The sequence below is a fragment of the Microcaecilia unicolor genome, chromosome 10, assembly GCF_901765095.1.
Source record: "Microcaecilia unicolor chromosome 10, aMicUni1.1, whole genome shotgun sequence".
Taxonomy (NCBI): Eukaryota; Metazoa; Chordata; class Amphibia; order Gymnophiona; family Siphonopidae; genus Microcaecilia; species Microcaecilia unicolor.
Genome location: NC_044040.1, coordinates 210,470,400 through 210,491,511, shown reverse-complemented (window position 1 = coordinate 210,491,511; position 21,112 = coordinate 210,470,400). Strand labels below are relative to the sequence as shown.

The following is a 21,112-nucleotide window of genomic DNA, read 5'->3' as shown; positions in this document are numbered from 1 at the left end:
TGCTGGCCTCCCACTTAGTCACCTCTCCCCTCTCCAATCGGTTCAAAACTCTGCTGCCCGTCTCATCTTCCGCCAGGGTCGCTTTACTCATACTACCCCTCTCCTCAAGTCGCTTCACTGGCTCCCTATCCGTTTTCGCATCCTGTTCAAACTTCTTCTACTAACCTATAAATGTACTCACTCTGCTGCTCCCCAGTATCTCTCGTCCTTCCCTACTCCCCTTCCCGTGCACTCCGCTCCATGGATAAATCCTTCTTATCTGTTCCCTTCTCCACTACTGCCAACTCCAGACTTCGCGCCTTCTGTCTCGCTGCACCCTATGCCTGGAATAAACTTCCTGAGCCCCTACGTCTTGCCCCATCCTTGGCCACCTTTAAATCTAGACTGAAAGCCCACCTCTTTAACATTGCTTTTGACTCATAACCACTTATAACCACTCGCCTCCATCTACCCTCCTCTCCTCTTTCCTGTACACATTAATTGATTTGATTTGATTACTTTATTTTTTGTCTATTAGATTGTAAGCTCTTTGAGCAGGGACTGTACGCCTTGTAGCGCTATAGAATTTGAGCCATCCCGTGGGGGACTCCTGGAATGCCAATGCCAGAGGCCTCTTTATGATTTTGCCACTGTTGCTCAAAAGACAGTCCTAGCCCTTGGCATGCAAAGCCTTTTTCATAAATCTGTGTATTAATTAGCTATTTTGCATGAATTTGCATCACAGCAGCTCATTAATGTATATTTTACATATATATCATGTGAATGTTTGTTACAAAGATGGCCTCTTTTATTAATATTTTTCACAAAAAGGATTGGCCTTCTGGTGTTTTTTGCTATTGAATGTGCAAAAAGCCCCCTTTACAAAACATTTTCATTAGCATAGCTAGTTGTCTGAATGAAGTGGCTTTGAAATGAAGCATTACTGTCCATGTGTGAAAATTCATATCTTCCAAACTGCTGCTCCCCCCCCCCCCCCCCCCCCATCCCAGCCTAATGAAAATGTTTGCAAACCTTTTAGAAATAGAGGATAGCTGTGTGGCCATAGTGATTGATAGATGTGCAAATTGTCATCTATGGCAGCCATTTTTTCAATGTGAAAGAGTATGTTAGACGCAGAAAATTGAACCTCTTCCCTGACGAAGATGCAAAACCTGGTCATGTCAGTGAAGGTTTTCACACTGTGGAAAACAGTTGCAAGTTAAGTGGTACTAGTGATATCTGCTAATTTTGTTTTTTTACCAATCATGGGGATATTTGAATAAGTTAAAAATGGCCCTGGTGCATGGGAAAAACAGTCCCCACCACTAGTGCAGGGCCCTTTTTCCTGCAGCTTGGTAAAAGGACCTATGTATGTGCTTAGACAGTTCTGCATGTAAATTCTAATTAATGCCAATTAGTGTCAATAATTGATTGTTAATTGGCAGTTATTGGCTTGTTAACTAATTAAGTTGTGCATGCAAATACTGAATACGACTGGATTTGTGTGTGCAACTTATGTCGCGCTATATAGAATCCCGGGGTTAGTGCCTAAGTGAAAGACGGCTATTTTGGGGACGTTCTGGGGACGGAGTCAGTGTCACATATGTGAATGTTTCCTTGTCTGTGCTCACCTCGCCCTCTGGTGGCCAGAACCGGTGGCTGCTATGAACTGCCACCCGTTCCAGACTTTTTTTTTTTTTTACATTTGTACCCCGCGTTTTCCCACTCATGGCAGGCTCAATGCTGCTTACATATTATACACAGGTACTTATTTGTACCTTTGGCAATGGAGGGTTAAGTGACTTGCCCAGAGTCACAAGGAGTCCAGTCCGGTCCGGATCTTCCAGGCTGCCAGACTTGTCTTTCTTGGTTGTGCCTGAGCAGCACCCGTAGCTGCCTTGAGATTGCTGCAGCTGAGCCTCAGCTGATGGGCTTTATTAATCACCTAGAAACTTTCTGTCTTTGCCTTTGCATCGCCTAAGGCCCTGGTATGTTGGTGCTTGTTGCAATTCTGCCTAGTCTAGTTTCTTGTACTAGTTCCCTGCATGATTCTAGTTTAGTCTTTCTGTAGTTTAGCTTGTACTGTCCTAGTCTTGAGTCTTGTTTGTATTTCTGTGTTTAGTTCTGGGTTCTCTGTGTTTCTTGTTTAGTGGCTGCGTTTGCAGCTTTCAGTCCTGACTTCGTGTGTGTAGTCTGTTGGTATCCAGTCCTGCCTTGCTCAGTAAGTCCTGACGGCTGCCTGCAGCCAGGGGCTCAACTCCTGGTGAAAAGCAGCCAAGCGCAGGTGAAGTCTAGTGTGCCTGCTCTGCCTATTCCAGCTTGTTTGCCTCTGCTGCAACTCCAGTCCGGGGTTCCAGTCCTGTTCTACCTTGTCTGTGGTTTGGGGGTGGTTTTGCCTCCCACTGCCGCTCCTCGGCAGTGGTCCAAGGGCTCACAAACCTAGATCCTGCTTTGAAAGCCTGACAGTCAGCACTTGAATGGTTAAGTCCGGCTATTCAGCACTAAACCAGCCAAGGTAACCATATAAATGGTACAGCATAAAATACAGTCCTATCTTTATGTGGCAGCCGGTGGCTAAGCGGCCATGTGTTAGCCCACGACTCATAAATTGCATTTTCAATGCCAAAGCCCAGACATGATCCGGCATCGAATATATGTGAATAACACCAGCGACATTCAGCAAAATGCTGAATATTTACCTTATAGTTTTTCTTAATAAAATAGGTTTAAAATAGATGCCACCCTGTTATTGAATTATCCTCATGGGGTATCTTTAAGTAGCCACTACCCTGCTGAATATTGACCTTGGGATGTGCTTTCATTGGAAATGCAACGGAAATTTCAACATTGCCTAGAGCTCTGATCTGGAAATTCAAGCCATGAATCTAAAATGGAAATTGAAATCCAAAATGTCCTATCTTGTGCCTGTCACTTTTAAAATGAAACAGAAAGAATGCAAGCTAAATTGTACTTTGTTTTCTTTAAAGACTTAAGCCTCCGCCACCTCTATTACGGCATAAAATATAAAAGTGGATCCTCTCCCCTTCCCCCACTCCTTGTCCTCATCTCCCCATGTCTTGCCCTATCCTGTTTGAAAAAGGGAGCAGGAGCGATTCCTAGTTCCTCCTGCCCTACTGGTGATGCAATCCATAGTGACTCTTTCAAAATGTTTCTCATTGAAATAGCCTCGTTTGTGGGAAATAATTAACACCAATGTCCAATCCTGCCGTAGATCATTCTAGAAGGCGTGAGAGGCAATGATTACCGCAGTGATGTCGCCATGGATGACTTATCTATAGTGCAAGGATATTGCTCAGGTAAGTGAGATATTCTGTATTACATCGTCTCCACATCCAGAAATGTAGCAGTAACGTATCATATATGTCAATTCATTATGGGGGCCTTTTACAAAGGCACGGTAGCGTTTTTAGCACGTGCAAATGAATAGCGCACGCTAAATGCTAATAATATATGGACATCTCTAGCATTTAGCATATGCTTATTTTTAGTGCACGCTAAAAACGCTAGTGCACCTTTGTAAAGAGACCCCTATATTACTCATTGTGTTACCTCTTACATTCACCCTAGAAATTGAGACAAGAAACAGGATAGCAGAAATAATTTTCGAACAGACTGCCACTGTGTGAAGTCTCAAAAGACATCTTTTAAAAGTCTATTTTATAAAGGCAATACAGGTGCTTATGTGACTCCCAGAACTGCCCCCTCTCCCGATAGTACTCAAATGCCACCTCATACATTTAAAGACCTGTTCTAAAGCTGGTGTAAATGTTTGCATGTACTCCATGGGAGTATCCAATATTTTGTAAAACCTACATCCCAACTCTTCCTTGTTCTACACAAACTGTGCCCTTAGATCCCCTATGTATGATCTAGGAGATCTGCATAGATATACAAGCATAAACATCAGCCTTTTCCTTACATAAAATCAGCTATGTGCATAGTAACTCTTTTTACAAAATAACCCCCCACAGGGTTATACTTAAAAAAAAAGCAGCAAGTTAAAGAAAGCAAAAATGAGAAGTGTGTTGAAATGTTATCTATCTGCCTGATATGCAGCTACTAAAGGGTGTGATTCTATATATGGTGCTTAATCAAATCCACGCAGAAAATATTTTCACCTAAGCATATTCTATAAATGGAGCCTAGATTTACTTATTTATTACATTTGTACCCCGCGCTTTCCCACACATAGCAGGTTCAATGCGTCTTACATAGTAAATAGAATATTACAAATTGTAGTAAACATAGTAATAGTTGGGTTTTAAGGATATGTAAATTGAACATGGAAAGGTAAACAAAGATGTGCAAAAGGAAAGGAGATTGGGAGAGGTAAGGAGTAGGAAGAATTGGGGGATGAGCATAAGGAGATTGGGAGACATGGTCTAAGGTATAATATTCGTCAGGACAGGAATCATGTGGGTGGTCTTAAAAAGTTAAGTTGGGTCATTAGGGTAAGCTTTATTGAAGACATGGGTCTTCAACATTTTTCTGAAGGGCAAATGGTCGTTGATTATTCGGATGGATCTTGGTAGAGCGTTCCAAAGCTGGCTGCTCAAAAAGGAGAAACTGGATGCATAGGAGGTTTTGTATTTAATAGCTTTGCAGTTGGGAAGGTGTAAATTGAGGTACGTACGAGAAGACATTTAGGCGCAGTGTATAGAATATCCCGGTGCCTAAAACTATGTGCATCCATTTATACAAAAGAAAACATCACATAAATCCCGGTGCATAGATTTAGGCATACTGGGCCACATTACCCACCTATAACCACGCCCCTTTTTGGCTGCATGCATTAGAAGTTGGGCGCACTGCATTACAGAATACACTTAGTGAGTCGTGTGTATAAATGCTAATTATTGCCAATTAGTGCTCATTATTGCCTGTTAAGTGCTGTTCTCAATGCTGATTGGCTTGTTAAGCCAATTAAGTTATGTGTGTTACAGAATACGCTTAGATTTCAGTGTGGATCTCTAGGCGTGCTATACAGAATCCGGACATAACTGGATAATTGTCAGCTGTGGCTTAGCTCCACCCACGGACTGAACCAACATTATCCAGATACTGCCAAAGTGGTCTGTAAGGATATTTAGTGGCAATATCTAGATAGTTCCACTGATATCATCAGATATCCAGATATTTCCCTTTGAATACTGGCTTTATTTCTGAATAGTAAAGTTGCATAATTTTGCAGCATTATACAACCTGATTACAAAGTTCATCTTTTTATAGGGATATACAAGGCTGATAGAGAGAGAGAGAGAGAGAGAGAAAGGGCTGGATCTATTTTTTGAAATCTGTTGGGTACATCCTAATGATACAGATTGGCCACTATTGAAGACAGGATGTCAGGTTTGATGAAACTGACGTGACCCAGTACAATGGATCTTATGGTCTTTTTGGGAGGGACCGCTAACATCATGGCCTTTGCATGCCTCAATATGCAAATGGACCACAAAACTGCTTTGAAAGGGTCAAAGGCCAGGGAACACAACTCCAGTTACTGAGGTCCACACAGCCATCTTATTCCGCATGTATACAGTGAACACTATTTGCATAAATTTGGCCTCAGAATCAGTTATCTTTCACATTCTAGTTATTTTGGAACAAGACTTGCTTGTGAATCCTGAAGGCCATATGTGTACCCTTGATCTGCAGTGTCACCTTTTAGTTTTCTGAGAAGAGATTGAACATTTCATTAAAAAAAAAATCAAATGAATATCAACATAAACATTAGGTTTTGTGCAATTTTCATTAAAAAGGGAGAAGTAAATATATTTAAACTGCTAAAAAACAATTATTTTTCACCATTTTCAATTATATTTTCCATCTACAGTAACCACCCCAAGCACGACTACGATTACACCCACTTCCACAACAACGATATCTCCAGTATCAACAACCACTTCAAGTAATTATCACCTAAAGGACCTTCCTCTAGGATCTGTACATCACTAGTCAGAGCTGGGAACTTTGGAACTGATTTTATTTATTTATTTTTAGTATGATTTTTAATGAGGAAAATGTTAGCTGTTTATCAACTATGCAAAAAGATGTTTTTTTTATTTTTACATTGGCTTGATTTTCATAGTAGTTGTGTTATATGTAAGAGGAACAGCTTTATCATTTAAATTTGTAATGGTTTGTTATGGATTTATGCTGGATAAAATACAGGCTATTATTATTTAGTTTACTTTTCTCAGATTATCTGAAAATCTAGATATTGAGTAAAAAGTGTTTAGCAGAAACCCATTCTTTCCACAAAGCAGATGATAAGAAATCAGACTGAAGTAGTGATTGTAAAAAAACTAATAATTTCTAGATATATTTCATTCCTCTTTTTCTGTCTGAAGATTTTTATGTGGTTAAAGGGGATCTCTATTGTTATATATTTGATAATCAAGTTCATCATTTAAGTACATTTTTGGAATCCTGTCAAGATAGCATTCTTAAACGGGCCATCTTGTTGGATACATTGAGCTCTGTAGAAAAGATGATGACGTTAAAAGCTTATTTTCAGAAGGAGAGTTGTATGTTTTTGTGCTCAAGCAGTATTAATGTTTCTAGATATGGCCAGATCAGCCCAGTTATGATGAAAAACATTCCTTTGAGGGGAACATTAAAAAAAAATTCCTTGCACGTGTCTGGTCAGATATGAAAATCATTCATATATTTTCCTCGTTCTTGGTTCCTGATCATTTAAGGGACCTATTACTAAGCTGCAGTGAAAGGACACCTGTGGTGGCGTTGTCCTGTAGGTTTGCCATGCACCGAGGCCCCCTTTTACCACAGCGAGTAAAAGGACGTTTAAAAAAAAAGTGAAAAGCACTTGCCACATAGCCATTTCCTGTGGGAGCCCTTAGAAGGTGGTAAAGGTTCATGCGCTAACTCGGCAGCGAGCAGTGCTGCCCAATTACCACTGAGTATGCCCCTGACGCTCAAAAAATAAAATAATTATTTTCTGAGTGCAGGAAATGGGTGTGGCACACACTGGAACTACCGCTGGGCTCCTGCAGAAACCCAACAGTAGGGCCAATTTGCCAAATGCAATTGTCACGGTAGCCCTACCGTGGCTTTGTAAAAGGGTTCCTGGACCTTAGAGATTTTTCTTTCAACTAAAGTTTGTTTTTTAATTCTTTAGATATAAATAGAGGTGCTTAGGTTTAATTCAGGGTTTTCTTAAATTGTCCACACTGTAGAAATTCTTTGTTAAGGTTTTTCTTATGAAACTGATTTAAAGTTACAGTATCAGTTGTGTTCTCTGTGATGTGGACTAGAATTTTTGTAATGTGATAAAGATTTCATATATTAGTTTGATTTTCTAAAATGTCTTTTCTGTAAAAAGTGAGAACTAAATATATGTAAACCACTAAAAAACAGGTTTACACCATTATGAATTATGTTTTCCATCTACAGTACCAATCCCAAGCACACCTACAACTACAATCATTACCACAACAGTGATACCTTCAGTACCAATAACCACTTCAGGTAATTATCACCTAAAGGACCTTCCTCCAGGGTCTCTACATCACTAGTTAGAGCTAGGAACTTTGGAATTAATTTTATTTATTTTTAGTATGATTTTTAGTGAGGAAAATGGTAACTGTTTATCAACTAAGCAAAAAGATGATTGGCTTGATTTGCATAGTAGTAGCGTTATGTGTAAGAGGAACAGCTTTATCATTTACATTTTTAAAGGGTTTCTTATAGATTTATGCTGCATAAAACACAGGTTATTGTTATTTAGTTTAGGTTTTTTCAGATTACCTGAAAACATTGAAATTGGGTAAAAATTATTTAGCAGAAACCCATCCTTTCCTCAAACAGAAAGGATAAGAAATCAGACTGAAGTAGGGACTCTGGAAAACTAATAATTCCTAAATCCATTTCATTCCTCTTTTTCTATTCGAAGATTCTTGTGTGGTTGAAGGAGATCCTCACTATTATACATTTGATAATCAAGTCCACCATTTCATGGGAACCTGTAAATACACGTTATCTCAGCTGTGTAATGACACCAGTCTGCCATACTTCAACGTTGAAGCAGCAAATGAACACCGAGATGGCAACACGCATGTTTCTTATGTCAAATATGTAGATATTGATGTGTATGGAAACAGGATCACACTGGAGAAAAACAGAGTTGTGAAAGTAAGTGTAAGAGACATATTGACAGTTGATTATTAAACTTTGGCAGAAAAAGCAATAGGAAATGCTAATGATTGTGACCTAATAATAGTCTGATTCCTAAACAACTGTTACTTGTTGGAGTGGAGGAGTAGCCTAGTGGTTAGTGCAGTTGACTTTGATCCTGGGGAACTGAGTTCAATTCCCACTACAGCTCCTTGTGACTCTGGGCAAGTCACTTAACCCTCCATTGCCCCTGGTACAAAATAAGTACCTGAATATATGTAAACCTCAGAAAGGCAGTATATTAAGTCCCATTTCCCTTTCAAACTTAGAGCACCAGCAGAATAAACATTAATTCCAGAAGACTTTCATCAATAATTCAGCATACTCTAAATATTTTTAAACACATTTTCATAGATTTTTATGAGGATCATCAGAATTCACAGCATCAATGTTGCAATATAGACTTTCAAGAGCAATGATGTGCAAATCTTCATCAATCCATATTTTTTCAGTTTTTCAAATAGATTCACTTATTCAAATATACCCATGATTGGTAAAAAACAAAATTAGCAGATATCACTAGTACCACTTAACTTGCAGCTGTTTTCCACAGTGTGAGAACCTCCACCGACATGACCAGGTTTTGCATCTTCCTCAGGGAAGAGGTTCAATTTTCTGCAGCTAACATACTCTCTCACATTGAAAAAATGGCTGCCATAGATGACGACTTGAACATCGTTGCTTTTGAAAGTCTATATTGCAACGTTGATGCTGTGAATTCTGATGATCTTCATAAAAATCTAGGAAAATGTGTTTAAATATATTTAGAGTATGCTGAATTATTGATGAAAGTCTTTTTGGATTAATGTTTACTCTGCTGGTGCTCTAAGTTTGAAGTAACAGTTGCTTGGGAATCAGACTATTTTTATATGTATGTCCCTCCACAGTTAGGTTTCTTTGTCCACTATAAATGATTCTGACCTGACATTTCTAACTACAGGTTAATGGGGTAGTAGAAATATTGCCCTTAAGTTACTCATCAGGAGTTCAAGTTTCCCTGAGTGGACAGTATGTTCTTCTGACCACAGTCTTTGGACTGAATGTGAGGTTTGATGGCAATCACAGAGTAGAAGTGACTCTTCCCAGCACCTATAAAGGCAAAGTTTGTGGAATGTGTGGAAATTATAACGGGAATCATCTCGATGACTTCTTAAATCCAGATGGACAAATGGAACCAGACTCTGTCAGTCTTGGTAACAGTTGGCAGGTTGCCAATGATACAAGGTTGGTTGACTTTAGTAGAAAATTCTACTTCTGCATATAATTCTATACTGCTTGTCTTATTACATGGAAGATCATAGTATTAATATGAAATATTGACTTTCTGAGCAAAACATCCTCAGCACAAAACAGGGTTTATAGCTCAAGGGACATTACAATGTAAATCATATGGCAAATTGCTGTGATTACAGAAGTGGACTTGAGTCTAGCCTTGAAATAAATTCTGAGTGAAACTGATAGAAATTAATCTCTGAAATTTACAGCAAAAATGTCCTCTACTTCCTGGTAGAGTTCTCATTGCTATAAGCAAAGTTCATTGGGTGACTCCACTGTACAGAATAATTAAATGACTCTGGGACTTCTCTTTTCTTTTCTTCCAGCTGTTCTCCTGGTCCTGAGCATCAACCAAACTGTACTGAGGAGGAGCAGCAGATCATTGAAGGCAGCAGCTTCTGTGGTATCATTACTGATAGCAATGGGCCTTTCAGATGGTGCCATTCTGTCTTACCCCCAGACACTCACTTCACCAACTGTATTTATGATTTGTGTGAGCTGCAGATGGATCCCGACTCGCTGTGCAGGAGTCTGCAATCTTATGCAGATGCATGTCAAGCACTTGGTGTGACACTAGAGCCCTGGAGGAATGCAACATTCTGCCGTATGTACAGGAATATTCACTCTCCTCATACATCCTTTACTTATTTATGATAAATTTAATGAATGGCTGAACTTAGTCTAGCACTACCATTTAGTCAGAGTTGGTCCATTTGTATTGATTTCTATGTGAGTTTGACTAGTCACAAATTGTTTTTTTTTTTTTTTTACAGCAACCCACTGTCCATCCAACAGTCACTATGAACTGTGTGGCTCGGCTTGCCCTGCTACCTGTGTGAATCCCAGTGCCCCTTCTTCTTGCTCACTGCCGTGTGTTGAAGGCTGTGTCTGTGACAATGGATTTGCTCTCTACAATGATAAATGTGTTCTCAATAACCAATGTGGATGCTGGAAAGATGGTATTCACTATCCTGTGGGATCTGCCTTTTGGACCGATAACACCTGCTCAACAAGATGCAGCTGCCCATCACCAGGAAGCAAACTTAACTGTAGAAATACAACATGTCCAGAACAGCAGTACTGTGGAATTTCCAATGGAGAGCCTACCTGCATTGACTATACTTATGGGATCTGCCGTGTGCACAATGATCCTTATTATAACACTTTTGACAAAGAGTTTCACAGCTTCATGGGCACCTGCACCTACACACTGGCCAAACTCTGTACTAATTCCACTTCTCTGCCGTATTTCAACATCGAAGCTAAGAATGAAAATCGTGGAAACTCACACGTGTCCTATGTTCAAAAGGTTTATGTTGAAGTCTATGATCACAAAATTGTGATGATTAAAAGGGAGTCATCTCGTGTTTTGGTGAGTGTTACATCATGTTTTTACTTTTTTCCTGCCAAATATTTCCCTCATTATTTAAAATTCCCTATCCCCGAATATCGCTGTAGACCACCAAGAGGCCTTATCAGGAGCCTCTTTTTCCAGACTATTCCACAGTGGTACCAGCCATTCCCCCCCCCCCCCCCCCCCCCACACACACACACACACTTTTCCAGGTTCACATATATTACCTACATGGGGTGCACTAGCCCAGTCAGATCTATCAGACAGCCTTGACAAGTATGATCATACAGTGCTATGGCTTGAGCCTTGCAGCGAGGGATTAGTAAAGTTAATATTGTCAACCTAAATGAAACTGATGTATGTGTCACTTATTTCATGTCTAGAAGGAGTTATGATTTAAGATTTTTGCACGAATCTCTCCTCCAGAATAGCTTTGGCTTTTTTTTGTCTTCTTCTTTGGTTCTACCATCCAAGGTAAGTCAGCACACAAGCGTCTATAATTTATCCAAATCCAGCCTCTCCCACCATATTTTATCATGAAGAATTTTATTAATCTAAATAGCTACCTAAACTAACAAGCCTGTTGCCTGAACATCCAGCCATCATCAACCTCTCGTCATCTATTTTTTACTTCCTGAACAAACAGAAATATGTAATTTGACAAAATTATTATTATTTTAACAGATTTCCTGTTGGTTTGCATTCCTGGCAGTTTCTTTCTGCTCCTTTGTGCTTTCAGCTCAATGGAAACTAGGCCTAGCATCCAGCACCATGAATCTTCCTTTACAGCACTGATTTGTCTCTACTTTGTAACCCCTCCCAGCTCACTTAGCCCAGTAACTGTAGCAATAAGCCTCACCTGGCACCATGAGCTAGGGTTTCTTCTAGAATCCTCAGGTCATGGATATGAATTGTATCCACTAGATTGCAGTAGTAGTGTAATGGCTAGGAATTCCTCCGTTCTTGGACTTGTGAACACTGTCACTGCAGCATATTATTGACATGGAGAATGGGAGACCTTTAACAGAGTGGAATCCAGTTCTCCTTATGGCAGTATATAGCTCGGATACTGAGCCATTAGACTAGCTCATGTTTTCTGATCAGACTCTGCTGTCTTTTCCTGTAGGTTAATGAAATATGGGCAAACCTACCAGTAACACTAGCTGGAGGCTCTCTTAAAATAACCAGAAGTGGCCGATATGTTGTTTTGGAGACTGATTTCAGACTGAAAGTTGAGTATGACACTGATCATTCTGTTGAAGTGAAGGTCCCCATCACCTATTTCAACCTGACATGTGGCATGTGTGGTAACTTCAATAGTCTGAGACAAGATGATTACATGATGCCAGATGGACAGCAAGCTCAGACTTCAGTTCAGCTGGGAAACAGCTGGGTAACAGATGACAATGATCCCTTATGCATAGTGCCTCCTACATTAATTCCTCCTCCAGTAACTCTTCCTCCTTGTGAAGAAGAAGAACTTTGTAAATTGCTAGTAAGCAAAGATGCACCTTTCAGTGTCTGTCATTCAGTGATTAACCCTGATAGCTTCTATGAAGCCTGTGTCCTCGAGTATTGTGCTGGGAACCAAGTTTTATGCCAAGCTTTGGAGGTCTATGCCGATGCCTGTCAGCGAGAAGGAGTCCCTATTCCTCCCTGGAGAAACAATACCTTCTGCTGTGAGTATTCAGAGGCTGTTGATACTGTATTTATCACATGTGAAAGTGAGGTCATTAATGAGGCCATTTAAGAAAGGCTCGTCTCCACATAAAGCATCATTATTGGAGTGAAGTTGGGATGTTCTATGTAGAACATAACAGTAGCCATACTGGGTCAGACCAATGGTCCATCCAGCCCAGTATCCTTTGTCCATTAGTGGCCAATCCAGGTCACAATTACCTGGTAGAAACCCAAATAGTAGTAACATTCAGTGCAATTTTTTTAGCAAAAAAGGTGCCGGTACTCAAATGCCAGGCGACCCTTCAGGGGTGGGGTGATCACTGAGGGACCCACCGCACAATAGCCAGGCCCCCTGCAACCAGTCACAGAATCTATGACAAGGCAGAATTGGTGTGTAGAGCCTGAGCTCTTTCATTAAAACTTGTGGTCCATGGGTCAGTTTTAGCAGACACTGGAAAAGGTGCCAGTACTCAGTACCCACGAGTACCCCCTTAAAAAAAGCCCTAGTAACATTCCATGCTACCAATCCTGGGCAAGCAGTGGCTTCCCCATGTCCATCTCAATAACAGACTGTGGACTTTTTCTCCAGAAACGTCTCCAAACCTATTTTAAACCCAGATACACTAACGGCTGTTTCCACATCCTCTGGCAGCAAGTTCCAGAGCTTTAGTATTCTTTGAGTGAAAAAAATATTTCCTCCTATTTGTTTCAAAAGTATTTAAAAGTATTTCCATATAATTTTTTTTGTAAAATACATGGGTACATTCACAGAGTACATGTACATATGTATGCCTGTCCTGAAGAAAGTGTACATTTGTATGTGTGCATTCTGGGTTCTTATCTTATAAAGCAATCTATATGCCTAGCAGGCTTATTTGCAAAAGAGAAAGGCACCCATCTTTTGACACAAATCGCAAGCTGGGCATCCTTCTCACAGGGTTGCCCAAATTGGCATAATCGAAAGCCGATTTTGGGCATCCTCAATTACTCTCCTCGTGAGGATGACCAATGTTCACGGGGGCATGTTAGAGGCATAGCGAAAGCGGGACTGGGGTGTGCCTAACACATGGGCATCCTCGACCCATAATGGAAAAAGGAAGGGCGTCCCTGACGAACACTTGCACGACTTTATCTGGTCCTGTTTTTCTTACAACCAAGACCCTTTCTCCCCCAGTGTTCACTAACCCCCTCCCACCCTGAAAAAAAAATTTAAAAAATATTTTTTCAGCCTCTATGCCAGCTCCATGACAGCAGTATGCAGGTCCCTGGAGCAGTTTTAGTGGGTGCAGTGCACTTCAGGTAGGCGATCCCAAGCCCACTCCCCTACCTGTTACACTTGTGGTGGTAAATGTGAGCCCTTCAACACCCACCACAAACCCACTGTTCCCACATGTAGGTGCCCCCCCTTCACCCATAAGGGCTATGGTAGTGGTGTACAGTTGTGGGGAGTGGGTTTTTTTTTTTGGGGGGGGGTTGGGGGTTGGGGGACCCAGCACCCAACGTAAGGGAGCTATGCACCTGGTAGCAATTTATGAAGTCCACTGCAGTGGCCCCTAGGGTGCCCAGTTGGTGTCCTGGCATATCAGGGGGACCTGTGCACTACGAATGCTGGCTCCTCCCACGACCAAAGGGCTTGCATTTGGTCATTTCTGAGATGGGTGCCCTCGGTTTCCATTATCGCCGAAAATTGGGGATGACCATCATTAAGGACGACCATCTCTAAGGTCGACCTAAATTTTGTGATTTGGGTGTCCACGACCGTATTATTGAAAAAGATGGATGCCCTTCTTGTTTCGATAATACGGGTTTCTTCGCCCTTTTGCCAGGATGTCCTGCGAGGATGTCCTCAGGAGAACTTGGGCACTCCTTTCGATTATGCCCCTCCACGTTTCCCTTGTAAAATAACGGTACCTATGACATCCTAATATAGACAAATTATGTTTATAAAATAATTATAAAAGAGGAATGTTTCTGATATTATTTTCAGGTGCACAGTTATAAAGTCCCCTCTGTGGGTCATATGCACTAACCACTTTAGTACATCGGTCAATTTGGGCTAGATTCTATATATAGCACCAAAATAAGCACTATTCTATAAACCACAATTAAATTTCAGCACGGTTTATAGAATAGCGCTTAGGCCCAGGGGTCACTTGTAAATTTAGCACCACCTTTTCCTGAAACGAAAATGTGGTGGAAATTCCCACACCTAAATTTCCACATGGAGCCCCCATATTCTATAATGACGTGTGTAACTGAAAACAATGCCTCCGATCTGCCCCAAAAGGCCCATGACCAATGTTCCCTCTATGCGTTGTGCATGAGTGATTTAGGAGCTCTGCTCAGAGATTTTACATGGTCGCTCACAAAATTGTTTTTTTGTGCTATATATAGAAATGCATTGCTAATACTGGTGCTCAAAATTGTTGGTTTTTAAAACTTGCTGCTCACACGAAAAAAGCGATTGCACGCACCAGGACACTCCTTAGAGGGAACATTGCCCATAACCCTCCTATTTCCACTCCCCCTTATTTGGGTCACTCATAAAATTTAGGCATGGATCCACACCTAAATGTACCTATATAAGGTCTAATTAATTCTAATTAGTGCTAATAATTGCCTGTTAAAAAAAACCAATTATTGGCACTAATTGGCTTGTTAGGGCCTGGATGGGGGGGGGGGGGGGTAAACAGGGTAGCTGTCCAGGGCCTCACAGCTCCTGGGGCCCCAGGCATCTCTTTCCCTTCTCCCCACCACATTCTGTCTTCTCCTCCCTTCCTGATCTTTTTTTAAAACGTATTTTCCTTCTTAGAGGGGTCCCAGTATGGCAGCCATTCTCACAAGCTGCCCCGAAGCTTTGCCTCTCTGCCACGATCTGCCCCCCTCTGATGCAATTTCCTATCATAGTAGAGAGGGAAAGCATGTGAGGATGGCTGCCTTGCCGGAGCCCCTTTCAGAAGGGAAATAAAATTTGTAAAGGAGACTGCGAGGGGAAGAGAGGGAGACAGACTATGGTGGGGAGAATGGTAAGAGATGCGAGGACTGTGTAGTAGCAATGCAGGTGAAGAGATCAGGCGAGGGGGGATCAGGGGCCCCCTCTTTAATTTCTGCCCTGGGCCGTACCATGTCTAAAACCAGCTCTGCTTGTTATGTAATTAAATTGCACACACAAACTCGGCACATGTGCAAATTTTGCATGATCTCATGCAGGTGTAATGCCCATGCATTCAATTTAGTTGCAATTTCTGCAGGATTCGCTAGAGTGTTTTATAGAGACATATGTGTCTTTATAAAGCAGGCTAAAATTAGGCCTTGGGTGCTATAAAATGAGAATTATTGGGTGTATGATCTAATTTTTATAGTTGTTTTTTAGTTTCTTTTTTTCACTTCCAGTTTACAAATTACTTCATGGCTGATGGATATTCTGAGTAAGAGACAGCAGTTTTTCTGAGTAGATATCATATTAAATTTGAAAAAATGTTGTTTCCATTATAATTAAGATTACAATCCAGATACCTCTATAAATGAGAGTTTAGTGTTCTAAATTATCTATTACTAGTTCAGGGGCATAGCCAGACCTCGACGGGAGGAAGGGCCAGAGCCCAATGTCGGGGAGGGGGCACATTTTGGCCCACCTCCCCTCTGCCGCTCTCCCGCCACCACTTCCACCCACCATGGCCGCTACCACCTCCCCGCTGCTGCCCTCCTGGAACTGATTCCAGCCCCCGCTGCCGCTCCCTCCCCACAACCACTGAGAACGTACCTTGGCTGGTGGAGGTCCCCAACCGCCGCCAGCTAAAGAGTTTGTCCCATGCTGGTCTCAAACTGGGGGCCCCAGAGCCAATCTGGGAGGCCCAGGCCCCTGTGCCCCCCCCCTGTAGCTACACCACTGTACCAGCTGTGCATTGATTACTCAGTAAATCTAAAGCATTTACAAAGTAGAAACACGCATACTTGGAAATCTTACCATAAACCTAGCCCACCTCTAGTGCTGTACTTCCCCTATGTTGATTTCTGTTGTGCCTTTAATTCTCATATTTAGCAAACAGGATCTGTTTTCCTTTTAGCTATACCATGCCCATCCAATAGTCACTACAATGCATGTATGACTGCCTGTCCTGCAACGTGTGTTGACCCATCAGCCCCTGAAAACTGCAATAAGCCCTGCATCGAAGGCTGTGAATGTGATGATGGATATCTGCTCAGTGGAGGTTCCTGTGTTTTGAGAGCTGACTGTGGATGCTGGTACAAAGACAAATACTACACCGTGAGTGAGAGAGGCTTTTCCTACATAATATTAAGCATAATTTCACTGATATTTGATTACTTGAAGATATTATGATCTTTGCATCTTTCCTACAGAAAGGAGAGAGCTTCATTGACGGGAACTGTGAGAACAAATGCCAGTGTAAGGGAAATAACCAGGTGGAATGTGTTTCAGTCATTTGTGGACCAGATGAAATCTGTAAAGTTCAAAATGGCCTCCTGGGATGTTACCCAGCCAGCACTGCTACATGTCACATCTATGGAGACCCCCACTATACAACATTTGATGGAAAAGTTCACCACTTCCAGGGTTCCTGTAATTACACAGTGGCTGAGACATGTGGAAACACTTCTGTCAGCTTTAGTGTTACAACAAGGAATGAGCACAGGGGGAACCCAAGCTGGACGGCACTTAATTCTGTGGCTCTTACTGTGAATGGCATTCATATTGCACTCAGAAAGCACAACTTTGTCTATGTAAGTACATTTCTGTGTTTGATTTTACATTCCTGTAGGTGTATTTCTGACATTAACACATGAAGTACTTACACAAATTCAGAAGTTTTGGTTGGGAGAATATTTGCTCTACTTGGGGTGATTCAGCATCTGAGATCTGCAGAATTGTTCATCAGGCAGCCAGTTGGATTGTTAACCATATTCCAGTTTGAAATGGAGTGGAAAATCATGTTACTTTAAAGAATTTCAGTCTGTGAAACCTAATTCCCATGAGGAGTCCCTATAAGGGCAGTTCTATAGATACCTATGGTTAGGCGCCTCTTTGCCGCAAATGTGCCAAAAGGTAGCACTTACACACATTATGCAGTTTTCTATAAGTGAATGTATACGTACTATGCTGGACAAATGCAAGAGGGGGCATATATTTGAGTGGAGTATGGGTGGGTCATGGACATGTCTTCAGTTACGAGTGTAGCTTATGAAACAATATGTTACATGTGCCCTTGACAAATTTACCTGTTATCAGTTACACCTTGTCAATAGCAAGTGCAAATGATGATGCATAAATATTAGACACGCTGATGGTGGGTTACAGTAGTATTCTGTAATGCTATCTTGGCGCCCAGATGCCATTATAGAATTTGCACTCAGTGTGCACTATTGGGGTGTCTAGTCTATGGTGGCCAAGTATAGAATTGTCACCTATATATTATGGGACTAATTCCTAATGTGTTCAGAATTCCTCCCTTACTGCTAAGGGATCTCTTCAGGCCTAAAAACCAAACCTACTGTAAAACATATATACTCAGGCACATTCTTAACTACGTACCCGAGAGACTAGTTATTTTCCATTCCCTTTTTTATGGTCTCTTTTTTCCTCTCAGCTGAATGGTTTGTAGATTGTTCTTGTGCTGTACCGACATCTTCGAACAAAGAAATAATGTGAAACTCTCAAACAGTTGTAACATGTTCTTAACGTGTACTTGTCACTTATTCTCATAATATGTAAATGCTCCGAGTAGTTTCTAATACTAGAATGCTTTCAAATTAAGGACTATCAGTATAAAATTCAAGATACTAAATAGTTCTCTCATGTTTCATCTCTTTCATTTTGTTTACTATCAGGTTAACAATGGATTATTGACCAACTTCCCTGCCAGTCTCACCCCTGGAGTAACCATTTCAAATACTAAAACCCGTACGATCATCAGCACAAACTTTGGTCTTGAGCTCCAGTTTGATGGTGACCAGGAGCTCTTTGTCAGAGTGAAGGAATACTATAAAGGGTTATTGTGTGGTCTGTGTGGGACCTACACTAGCAACCAAGAAGATGATTTCATGAAACCGGATGGAGTGGTTGTTCCAGATTTCAATGACTTTGGAAACAGCTGGAGAGTTCCCGATGATGAATGGCCGTAAGTAGCTTGACTCTTCTTTCATTTTAAGGCTTTATGGATAAATTACCTCTGGAAAATTCTCTTATTTAAAGATAATTTCATACAGCACAGCAGTAAATTTGTGTAGCCTGATTTTACTTAGGTTGTCTAGATAGAAATACAGGTATATTTGGTAGCATGAACTGCGGGAACAGCTACTGAACAAAGAAACACATTAAAAGAAGAGCAGCGCTCTGTGGGGTTTTGTACGTGCAACTGCTTGCATTTATACATGTAAGCAGTGGAATCTGAAACCTGCACATGTCTAAATGGCAGATTTTACAAAACTGCACATACAAGCAAAGTCAATTAATTAGCTGACCTCCGTAACTGAATGTTTTATATTTTCAATGTGGTTTTAAAAGTCAGAGAGCTAAGCACAATTGGCTATGAAATCTCTCCTTCAAAGCCCAGTTCTACATAAGTAGTTTGCTTATAGTTATGCTGTGTATTTATATAATACAATATAATACTGATATTTATTGCATGCATCTTACGCAAAGGTTTAGAGCAGATTAAATAAGAATATAACGGGGGAAAAACAACCCTAAAAGAAACAAAATTATAATAAAATAAAACTTACATTTGAACAATTAAAAGCTTTCAATAATTTCCTAAACCTTAGATAGCAAGATTCCAATCTAATTTCAGATACCAAAGAATTCCAAATTTTGCAGCCTGGTATAAGAAAGAAGTTACCAATCTGTAAAATGTACCTATACCATTATTAAGTTTAAATACCATTTCCTGATAAAAATATCATTCAAATTGGTTTGCATAATATAAAAAGACAAAAAGTGAAGAAAAGCAAAGAATAAAACAGCAAAGATTAAAAGATACATCAAAATTATTAAAACAGACAAACTGCCTCATACAACAGACAGGGATGAAAGAAAAAGAAGAGTTTTCAATTTCTTCCAGAATCAATGAACTAGACTCTGTTCTCAGGTCAGAGGGCAATTTGTTCCCTAACTCAGGTCCTACAACCTGAAATGCTCTTGCACTCCACCCCACTTTCTTTATGTGGTCTAGTCCATGGATTTTGAGAATATTCCCTTGAGATGAGTGCAAAGCCTGTCGAAGTACATAGGGTCCGAAGCAGCACAGCACTGGAAGGTAGCTAATCATCATTCTGTAAAGTCTGTTAGCAGTCTAAACTGGTATATTGTGTCCTGTAATTCAAAACTCCTCCTTGCTTGTATGCAAAATCATCCTCTTGTAAAATGTACTCTATCATGAACCCTGTATTATCAGTCATTTTTGAGTTCAACAGTAACTGTATCTTATTTTTTCTTAGCTGCAATGCAACAACTGATCCCAAACCATGTCCACCAGCCCTGCAGCAAGCATCCGAGGAGTACTGTAAAGTCCTAATGATGACCAATGGCCCATTTAGCCCTTGCCATTCTCTTATCCCACCCAAAGAGTACTTCGAGAGTTGCGTCTACGACCAGTGTGCCACAGGGGGGAGCTCTGAACAGCTCTGTGTTGTCCTGGCATCCTATGCGGCTGCATGTGAGGCAGTTGGAGTACATCTGGGTGACTGGAGGAATGGGACCATATGTGGTACAGTCCATTAATAATTTTTATCAATAATTTACTAACATGGACCACAGAATTCAGTTTTCCATTTCATATTGCTTTTTCTAGGCCAACCCATAAAATTAACTACACTGAGCTAATATGCAACTTTATTCCAACTCCAAAGTGAGTTGAGGAAATTGAAGCACCTTCTGTTCTCACAACACATTTGCATTGTATCTGGACCTTACTGAGCATACAGGGGTAAATTCTATAAATGACACCAAAACAATTGGCACCAAAGAGTCAAATAACCAAAAAAAAAAAGTTCTATGCGGATTACTTAGTTAACAGAATCGGACCAATAATCCAGGAATTACAAAAAATAATTATAAACCAATTTTAAGGATATTCTGCTGCTAAACACAAATCTCTTTGAGTATTGGCTTAAGAAATACTAAAAATGTTGAAAGTGTTTGCTTTAAGTATGGTCGTACTCAATTCCAGTCTCTTACATCTCATTTCCATATATCCAACATGAATGACGTTTGCATAACTGATCTTAAAACCCAGTTAATTTGTATGTTATAATTCTTTTGAAACAAGATCGCTTTGTGAATTTTGAGAGCAGCATGTGCCCCCTTGATCTATAGTCTTAACTCAGTATACTGAAAATTAATTAAACATTTTATTAAACAAAATCAAATGAATATCAACAAAAAGTGAAATAATCAATTTTTAAAAAATGACAACCAAAACAGTAATTTATAAGATTAAGAATTATTATGTTTTTTTATACACAGGAAATGCCACAACCACAACTCCAACCACAACCGTTTCTACATCAACAACACCTTCAGTATCACCATCATCTTCAGGTAATAAAGTCTTCTTCCAGGTTCTTTATTGATTATACAACTAGTGGAAATCT

The 21,112-nt window shown here is 40.5% G+C and overlaps 1 protein-coding gene across 1 annotated transcript in view; it reads left to right on the top strand.

Annotated features, from left to right (window-relative positions):
• LOC115478386 (IgGFc-binding protein-like) overlaps positions 1 to 21,112 on the top strand; it is a 109,335-nt gene that overhangs the window by 19,888 nt on the left and 68,335 nt on the right. The window contains exons 8-19 of the mRNA XM_030215684.1: positions 3,212 to 3,296; positions 7,414 to 7,488; positions 7,913 to 8,151; positions 9,134 to 9,417; positions 9,795 to 10,072; positions 10,242 to 10,840; positions 11,949 to 12,546; positions 16,570 to 16,769; positions 16,865 to 17,245; positions 18,350 to 18,639; positions 19,958 to 20,226; positions 20,985 to 21,059. Of these exons, the coding sequence (XP_030071544.1) occupies positions 3,212 to 3,296; positions 7,414 to 7,488; positions 7,913 to 8,151; positions 9,134 to 9,417; positions 9,795 to 10,072; positions 10,242 to 10,840; positions 11,949 to 12,546; positions 16,570 to 16,769; positions 16,865 to 17,245; positions 18,350 to 18,639; positions 19,958 to 20,226; positions 20,985 to 21,059 (3,373 nt within the window). The remainder of the gene's footprint in view (positions 1 to 3,211; positions 3,297 to 7,413; positions 7,489 to 7,912; positions 8,152 to 9,133; positions 9,418 to 9,794; positions 10,073 to 10,241; positions 10,841 to 11,948; positions 12,547 to 16,569; positions 16,770 to 16,864; positions 17,246 to 18,349; positions 18,640 to 19,957; positions 20,227 to 20,984; positions 21,060 to 21,112) is intronic.